The sequence below is a fragment of the Octopus sinensis genome, linkage group LG1 (genome assembly GCF_006345805.1).
Source record: "Octopus sinensis linkage group LG1, ASM634580v1, whole genome shotgun sequence".
Lineage (NCBI taxonomy): Eukaryota > Metazoa > Mollusca > Cephalopoda > Octopoda > Octopodidae > Octopus > Octopus sinensis.
The window spans coordinates 11,122,302-11,132,321 of record NC_042997.1 but is presented as its reverse complement, the minus strand read 5'-3'; the positions used below and the strand labels follow the sequence as shown (position 1 = coordinate 11,132,321).

At 34.4% G+C, this 10,020-nt stretch overlaps 1 protein-coding gene across 1 annotated transcript in view; it reads left to right on the top strand.

Moving 5' to 3' along the window:
* The first annotated feature begins 7,084 nt into the window (after window positions 1–7,084).
* The window catches only part of LOC115218774 (tubulin alpha-8 chain-like), a 42,198-nt gene continuing 39,262 nt past the window's right edge, over window positions 7,085–10,020 (top strand). The window contains exon 1 of the mRNA XM_029788705.2: window positions 7,085–7,888. Coding sequence (XP_029644565.1) covers window positions 7,862–7,888 — 27 coding nt within the window. The 5' untranslated portion in view covers window positions 7,085–7,861. The remainder of the gene's footprint in view (window positions 7,889–10,020) is intronic.

Below are 10,020 nucleotides of genomic sequence, written 5' to 3'. Positions count from 1 at the left end.
ATTGTAGCAAAATAGTAGTGAATTATATAAATACCAGCAGTACATTTTTTTTTCTGGGGTATTTTTTTTCAACCTCGTCACATATTTGCCCCTTTCAATTTAAACAAAGTCTTAATGAAGCAATTACGGAAGCTTAGCAATGGTTTCAATACAGGCGTGACATGTGTATCTCAATTGTTCAAAACCCTTCGAATTTTTTCGCACGTGATGATATCATAGTGAAAACTTTCAATTACGCGCGCTTAGAAGTACGCTCGCAAATTAATACTACCAAAATTTTGAAGTTCGCGCTCCGCTTGTGTGTGTGTGTGTGCGTGCTTTAGGTGTACGTAGGTATGTGTTTTTGTGTGTGTGTGTCACTGAAGCCATACATACATATATACATACATAACCTCTCTCTCTCTTTTCTCTCCCAGTCACTCACTACAAAAAGTGAATAAAAAAAGTTCAGTTATTTCTGTCTTTCACTCTGTCTGTCTCTTTACACACACTAACAAAAGCACTTCACTTACACACCACACTTTCTGTGTCGCACAACCCATCAAACACACACACACTCACGCACGCACACATGTACATCAATGCTTTCGGAGTGAAATGTTAAAATATTGAGTTTTCTCGAATTTTGTCTTAATTGGGGGTGAAATTGAAAGAAATATATTATGGCATGACCGAATGGAAAAATCTTAGGTAAACTCTAATTGAAGAAATTGTGTAAATCGTTATGTATTTATTTGTTTCTGTTTGCTGTGTTTTTTTATTTTTTGAGTAGTGGTTTAAATACTTTCAGTTTAGTCTTCCTCAAATCACTCTGTCGCTATTTACTTTCATTTTATTCGTTGCACACTGTGTGTGTGCGTGTGCGTGTGGTGTAAACCACATTAAGAAAAGCATTTGACATACACACCAGAATGTGAGTTTTCTGTAAATTTTGCTTAATTGGAGTTTAAATTTTAAAAACTGGACCTGGCATGACCCGATGCATTCTACTCTTAAAAATGCTAGGTAAATTGTAATTGAAGAAATCCTATATTGTAGATTTCTATAAGTTACAAAGGGAGGCAGATAAAATCTGCCTTTTATAATAAGAGATTAACCATAATCGAACAAAGAACTTTCACAGGTAACTCTTTTTTCATTATTAGCAGACGGTTTTACTTTCATGCATTTCACAAAAAAATCAAACAAATGAATTGTAAATTTTGCTACCATTAAAAAAATATTGTGCTTAATTTGTAATGACGTAACATATCATCTTGATCCGTCTGTCGTCTCTTGAATTAGTGGCTTTTGGCCAGATCACACCATTGCACAATGTTCTGATGGAGATCTCTGACTGATACTCTATCAACTCTGGTGTTCCCCAAAGTTTGGTTTTGAGCTCACACACACTTTATCCTATACATCAACGATCTGTTTGCCATCACCTCAAATAACACATCCAATCCTATACAGATGATATTACCTTTCATTTCTCTAACTTTCTGCACTTACATTCAGTCTAAGCACCTCAAATCAACCCTGCACAGATACCTCGAAAACATACTCCAATACTGTTATGTCAATCCAGTATCTTTCAAACGCGAAAAGATACAATCATTGTACATGTCAAGAAAATAATATCTAAACATCAGAGTGCACAAGTAAACAAGAACAACTTAGCATTTGTAACGCTCTGAAGATCACTACAAATTTATCAAAGATGTTTTTTCCTAGTAAACGCACATACTTGATACATCAAAATTGCAACACGAAAACTGACCTTCCTCTTCCTGGTTGGAAAATAATTCGGTAATCTACAACTACAAACCCTTTACAAAGCTCAATTGAGGTTCACAATTTCTAAATCTCGGACGGTATACTGCTGCTGGTGTACATTTAGTCATCCAAGACAGCAACCTAGGAATGGCCACTCGACTTTGCTTATTCCATCGTTAATATAGTGACGTCTGCTTGCCAGAGGTGGCTGGTTCAGAGAGCCTGATTTACCAGTCTCTCCCTTCTCATCATTCATTTTGTATACACCCGAGAATCATCTCTTATTACTATATCCAGTCATTTCTCCCCATAACGACTGTCCTCTAGAATTCCGTTGACCTTTCCTACAGTTTTAAGCTTTCAACTGTTCAGGGATCATTGACCGCATTGATCATAGTCATCGCGTAGAACTTGTCCTGGCCAAACCATTCACACACAAGAAACAGCTCCTAACCTACACAAAACCTAAATTCACACTGACTATAATTCGTAATAAGATGGAATAATAACCTATAAGTGGAGTAGGGATAAAGGATAGGGTACAAATGCTAAATGTTAATTGACTATAATAACTATGTGACTATTACGTCACCATTTCGTACGTATTCCGACTCATGATTATTGACAAAACAATCATGACTACAGAAATTTGTTTATGCCTTTCATAAAGACCAAAATAGTAATTTAATATAAGGTGAAAGCAACTTAAATCAAACTGTTTTGGTCTTAAGGATTAAACTTCTTTTAATATGGGTTTTTGGAGAATTTGGTCAGCGGGTAAATTTCAAATTTGAAAGTAGGTGAGTGGTTCCCTGCCTGCGACGTAAAAGCTCCTTCGTTGGCTAGTGAAATGTTGCAAGATTTTCAGACACTACCGACAAAACAAGAACCCTGTCGACCACCACAACACTTCTCTTTAGCTGTTAAAGATGATTAACATACAGAATTAAAAAAAAAAAAAATTTAAATACATAGAAAGAGGGAACTTCATAGAGGCATTTCTCTAAATATAAAGGCAGAATACTGTTAAAACAATATATTCTGCTGTATATATTTCCAGGTTCTTAAAATCCTGTGATAAAATCATATAAGGGCCTTACTTATGTTTATGTTAGGGATTATGCAAGCCTAGGACTGTGAGGGAAGAAATATTTTTTAGTAAATACAAGGGTGGACTAAAAAGTTTATAAGCTGACTATGAAAGAATGAAGATAGAGCTGTGAAATCTTGCATGCATTAATTTCAGCTCTTATTAATAACTGCTTTATTTCTTTCCAGGTAAACTTCCATCTGACTGTTCAAAGAAGACTTAAAAAATTACTAGTAGCGACTTCTCTCGAAACTGGACAACAGTTGGTATTGTAGCGTTATCAAGTACCTACAGAAAAATGGTTCAGCCCACAAAGACTTTCACACTGACATGGTTGCTATAATAGGAGATAGCGCTCTAGCTTTATTAACAGTGCAAAAGTGGGCAGCTAAATTTAAGAGGGGAACAGAGAGTCTAGGAGATGGCCCTAGGTCTGGACGTTTTGCAACTGGAAAACATCAATCGTGTTCACTGCATGGTGATGGGTGACAGACGATTGACTATAAATCAAATAGCCAATGCTGTTAGCATATTCCGAGAGAGGGTTGACAATATTCTGCACAATGAACTTGGCACGACATAGGTTTCTGCTCGGTGGGCGCCACGTCTTCTGATACCTGTTCAAAAGCGGGCGACGCTGATCACATCACGGGAAAATTTGACATTGTTTGAAGCAGACCCAGCTGGTTTCCTTGAACATTTCCTAACTCAGGATGTGCAGGAACTATCACAGAGACCAGGTTTTTGAGATGCAGTCATCCACTCTCTTGTTGAATAATAATTATCTTTACGTCTATATCGATTATTCTTGTTCGAAAGGTGCTGCAGCATTAGTTTGGGAAGGTCAGGCTATACTTTTTGAGCCAGAAGGCAAATTGGTGTAGCAAATTTAAAGAGTAACCAAAACATTTTGTCAAGGCTGGTAGCTGTTTATACCTCTTCACGTACTAGATGTATTGACTTTTTCGGGTGCCAGAACATTTTCGGGAACATTTCACTCGTTAGTTTTTCTTGGTGACAGATGTGAATGCACATTGGACCTATAGTAGATGATGCAGAAGACTCTTATACTTTGCTCAGACATTTTTAGTTTTCTGAAAGATATCTGCTAGACTAACCAAATGTACTATTGTGGACATGATCAAAGCGCACTCAATCACCTCCATTCTGTTTAGATTAAATTTTCTTTAAGTTAGCGGAATAAGAAGAACAATGCATGCTGTCCACAATTTCATATAGAGAGTTATTCAGATCACAAGTTTGTGGACTGTACATTCAACTTAGGTTTATTTTTAATCAGATACAGTTATTGGTAGCTGAACATGTTCCTGGCATAGATAAATTTTAAAGGCAAATAAAAGTGAATGATAGAAACCAGTCAAATAGAGTGGATATTCATAATTGGTGCTTTAGAGGTGGTAGCTCTGCTGAGTGCTAATTGTGAGAATGTCTCTTGATTACTTCGTCTATGCCAAAATTCATGAAGGTTGTGTATTACGACTGAAATGGATATGTTTGGGGATTTGAAGGAACAAAAGTTGTTCACTGGGCTTGGATTACAGATACGCAAAATTTTAACAAAACTACAATATTCTTTCTGTCGGACAAAGATTGACTTGTAATACAAATATGCAGGTTTTTCGATAACATTTCACCGAAACGGCTTTTGACAGCCAGTGGTGCAGCTAATAGGGGAGCGACCGTTTCTCCCACCGAGCACATTTTGTCAAAATTGGCGTCTTTTCGACAATTTCTTTTAACTCTTTAGTTCACTTGTGCGATACAAAGTCGAACCTCTTTTTTTTTATGTTAATCTCATGGCCTTGGATGAACTGTCTGCAGTTATTACTTTATTTGACCAACCTCATGTGTTTTTGAATTGTCTGCTCAATCTCCAGTGATGTACTGGTGGCTGTTCGTGACACAGGACGGTCGGGTGGAGTTTCTTTTCATACCAGTAATTGTAGGTTTTATACTTAATGACATTGTTATTGAAGCATGAAATTAATGAAAGATTACAATTATGTATGTTGTAACTGATGAATTATTTCGTGTAATATAAGAGAAAAGAGTAAAAAATTATTTGATATGTGCCACGGCGTCTTTTTTTTTTAACTCGCTCACTTCCCTTAACTGTAAAACCTGGCTACGCCTCAGAAGATTAGTCGCCGTGTCTATAAACAGGAATATGTTTCGAGGTCAGGGTGATCTGCCATTCCTTGGTCTGACAGAATCAATGAGCACTGCTAGTTCGAAATAAGTTGTATAGACAAAACAGAATGAATATTCAGATATGTGCAAAACAAGACGGAGACAAAGAACGGTCCTACATGTAAGCTAGTGCAATGTTGAACGATAGACATACATACGCACATACATACATACATACATACATACATACATACATACATACATACATACATACATACATACATACAAACATTGCAAACATGGATAAATGAAAGCAGGTATTTTTGTATATCTGCCCACCTTACCTGCCTAACTATCTACCCACTTACAAGTCTGCCTGTGAATTTGTCTGTTTAGTTGGTAGGATAGACAGGAGACAGGCAGACTGAGAGACAGACTGATAGATAGATAGATAGATAGATAGATAGATAGATAGATAGATAGATAGATAGAAAAAAAGAAAGATAGACAGACAGACAGATAGATAGAAAAAAAGAAAGATAGACAGACAGACAGATAGATAGAAAAAAAGAAAGATAGACAGACAGACAGATAGATAGATAGAAAAAAAGAAAGATAGACATACAGACAGATAGATAGAAAAAAAGAAAGATAGATAGATAGATAGAAAAAAAGAAAGATAGATAGACAGACAGACAGATAGATAGATAGAAAAAAAGAAAGATAGACAGACAGACAGATAGATAGAAAAAAAGAAAGATAGACAGACAGACAGATAGATAGAAAAAAAGAAAGATAGACAGACAGACAGATAGATAGATAGAAAAAAAGAAAAATAGACAGACAGACACATAGATAGAAAAAAAGAAAGATAGACAGACAGACAGATAGATAGAAAAAAAAGAAGATAGACAGACAGATAGATAGATAGATAGATAGATAGAAAAAAAGAAAGATAGACAGACAGACAGACAGACAGATAGATAGATAGATAGATAGATAGATAGATAGATAGATAGATAGATAGATAGATAGATAGATAGATAGAAATTCGACGGTAATCTACATTTACAAATCTCTAATACGGTGCTCAGTTTACCTGTTAAATATTTTTGTTCCTGCATATGTTGCGGTACTTTCATCTTTAATACCTAACCTGTGTATATATGTGTATGTGCGCGCGTGTACATATGTATGTATACACACACATACACATATATATATATATATATGTATATATGTATGTATGTGTGTGTGTGTGTGTGTGTGTGTGTGTGTGTGTGTGTGTGTGTGTGTGTGTATGACTGCATGCATGGATGCTGCATGTATGCATGTTTACACGACGGGTTTCTGCGCAGTTTCCGTCTACTAAATTCTACAAGGTATTATTAACCCAGAGTCGCACGGTGAGATGGAATCCAGAACCACTTGTTTGCGAAGCGAACTGTCTAATTACACATTCAGACGTGTGCCCATACATACATACATACATACATACATACACACATACACACATACATACATACATACATACATACATACATACACACACATACACATACATACATACATACACATACATACATACATACATACATACATACATACACATACACATACATACATACACACACATACATACACATACATACATACATACACACATACATACACACACATACATACACACATACATACATACATACATACTACATACATACACACACATACATACACACACATACATACATACATACACACATACATACATACATACACACACATACATACATACACACACACATACATACATACATACATACACACATTTTTTTAATTGTGTATTTTGTTTTGATGCTAAATGTTATATGACTTTGTACACACACCCGCCCCGCGAAAAGATTTTACTTATATTAAAATTGTACATTAATGTCTTCTGATTATGGTGCTCTTGTGGCAAAAATAAAGAAATTCCCCCTCCCCCCCTCTTTCACATCATCAGTATCATTGTCATCGTTGTTACTGTTACTGTTATTGCTATTTACTATATTTGATAAGCTGCCAATAGATGCTTCTTACGCCAATGGTACAAATAGTGAATGCTAACGTATTCCTTCGTCTGCTTTACCAGCATTATCGTCGCATCGAGTGGACGGGCAACAGCAACAGACAGAGGTATTAACATCAGTTACAAGCAGCAATAGTAGCTCTAACATACATCATCAACGTCAACATCGCTGTCGACGTCATTACCAACATCACCAACATCAACACTGTCGTCCCCAGCGTAATCTATATTGCTTAATTTTGCTGCATCAGTTAGGCGTCCAACAACAGCAGCCAAACACACTCTTTAGAAATGTTTTAAACTATATATATATTTAGCTACATACTCTAAAGCTTTTTCAACATAAAAACACAAACCTATTCATTTTTTTTTTTTACTTTCTTCCCTATCTTTTTTTTTTTCTTCTTCTGCCTGTTCGAACATAGACATCGAATCATCCAGCACACCATCGCATCAAACCAGTGACGAAGAAAACACCCCCTCAACACCACAAAAAAAAAAGAAAGAAAAAAAAAGTCGATTGCCGCAAAGTGACCGACTGAAATAATCAGACAAACAAACCAATATTCTCTGCTTGGATAATAGAGAGAGAGAGAGAAAGAGAGAGGGAGAGAAGAGAAAAGGTGCTTGGCAGTTTCCGAGAGATTGTCTTGGTGATTTTTACTCTTCAAGACATAAATAGCCGGTTGCGTATTGTCTGTCACAGAAGATAGACTAACATTGCCACATTTCTTTTCAAAGATTTTAAAAAAAAATAATAATAGTTGAGAGAATTTTAACAAAACTCTACAACAATGTTTAGACAACAGAGCTGGTCGAAGGTAAGGTTTATTTGCTGTTGTTGTTGTGGCTGATATTCTTTTCTTGCTGTTTAAATGATGATAATGTTATTGTTATTCTGCTTAGCGCTATTTCTTCCGACTTGACGTTCTAAGTCCAAATTTCGCCGAGGTAGACTTTTCCTTTCATCCTTTCGGGGTCGATGACCAAACTTAAAAAAAAAAAAAAATTACCAGTTGAAGCACTGGGGTCGATGTAATTAACTAACCCCCACTCCACATAATTCAGGCCTTGTGCCGATATTATTATTATTATTACGTTAGTGCATGCTACGTTAATTAGCAGGCGTTTTATCTTGAGGTTTGGTGATAACAAGCCTTCTCAAATCTCAAGATTTATTATTACTATTATCATTATTATTATTATTATTATTATTATTATTATTATTATTATTATTATTTTGCATTTCGTTAATCTATTTCGGAGCTGTGTATTATAAACATACACACACACACACGCATATGTTTGTTCATACGCACATAAATTGCTTGACCATTTCATTTGTTAATATCGAAAATTTAATACAACCATCATATTTATGCCCTTATATATTTCTAACATCTCGAAAGATCCTGTAAACTTGATTTTAACGATTGTGGGTGCATATCTAAATGTGTATTTAAACTGTGTATGTATGTATGTATGTATGTATGTATGTATGTATGTATGTATGTATGTATGTATGTATGTATGTATGTTTGTATGTATGTATGTTTGTGAGCGAGTGTGTGCATTTGTGTATGTGTTCATGTGTATGTGTGTGTGTGTGTGTATGAATATACATACACAGTGTATTTATTCTTGTATAATGGAAGAAATTTAATAAAAACAGGATTCAAAATTGCTGGGACGGAATGGTATTTTAATCGAGTGGTATTTTAATCGCGCGCATACAAGTACTACAATGCGGTATTCTTCGACCTGCTAGTGATAGCAACCAATTCTCCTCCTCACCCACAAATTATATACCCTACAGTCTTAAAAAATTGAGTTAATTGTACACTAAAATTCTTGATACACAACGTCTGAGTAAAAGACAAGAAGGTCACGGATGGAAAGTGTTTGATCATAAGTCTGTTCGATCTGATTTGAGGTGAATGTGTGTGTATTTATATACAGACATAAAACATACATATGTAAATACTTACATATGTAAATCTGTGTGTGTATGGGTGTGTATGTATATGTGTGTGTGCACGTTCGTTTGTGTATATGTGTGTTTGTGCGTGTATACATATATATATATATATATATATGCACAAACACAAAATAACAAGTGTAAGAGTATATTATATATATATATATATATATATATATATATATATATATATAATATATTATGTGTGTGTGTATATATATATATGTACGTATATGTTTATACGTGTATATATATGTATGTGTGTATACATGAATACATTTGTGTGTGTATGTATATATATACATACATACATACATACATACATACATACATACATACATACATACATACATATGCATATATGTGTGTGTGTGCATTTACATGTTTTATCTTTGTATTTTTTGCGTCATAGATTTATTATTGGAATTATATATAAAATTATTATGTATAAATGAAAAGAACAAATGATTGAAAAAGTAGTGTTTCAAAAAATCTCCTTAATTGCGTTTCAGAGTAACCCTTCAGGGTTCGGGTTACAATGTCAAACCGGGAAGCTTCTGGGATGACGACGTCAAAAGTTTTTGTCGCAAAACGCAATAATACATTTATTATGAAATTATTATGAAAATTTTTGTTTAATGTATGTAAGCATGCATGTAGGTATATGTATGTAAGTATATATATATATATATATATATATATGAATGTTATTTATATAGCATCATAATTTGTGCTGCATAACAAGCAATACTAGCGAACGGTTCGAACAGTTTCATACGAAATAATTCTCTCTACAATGGAAGAACAATGGAATATTCATCAGACAGCTGATAAGAAATGTATATATATATATATATAATATATATATATATATATATATATATATATATATATATATATATATATATATACATACATACATATTGTAATTGTCAGTTTAGTAAATAAATAAATGATATAATGTCTAAAAGTTGA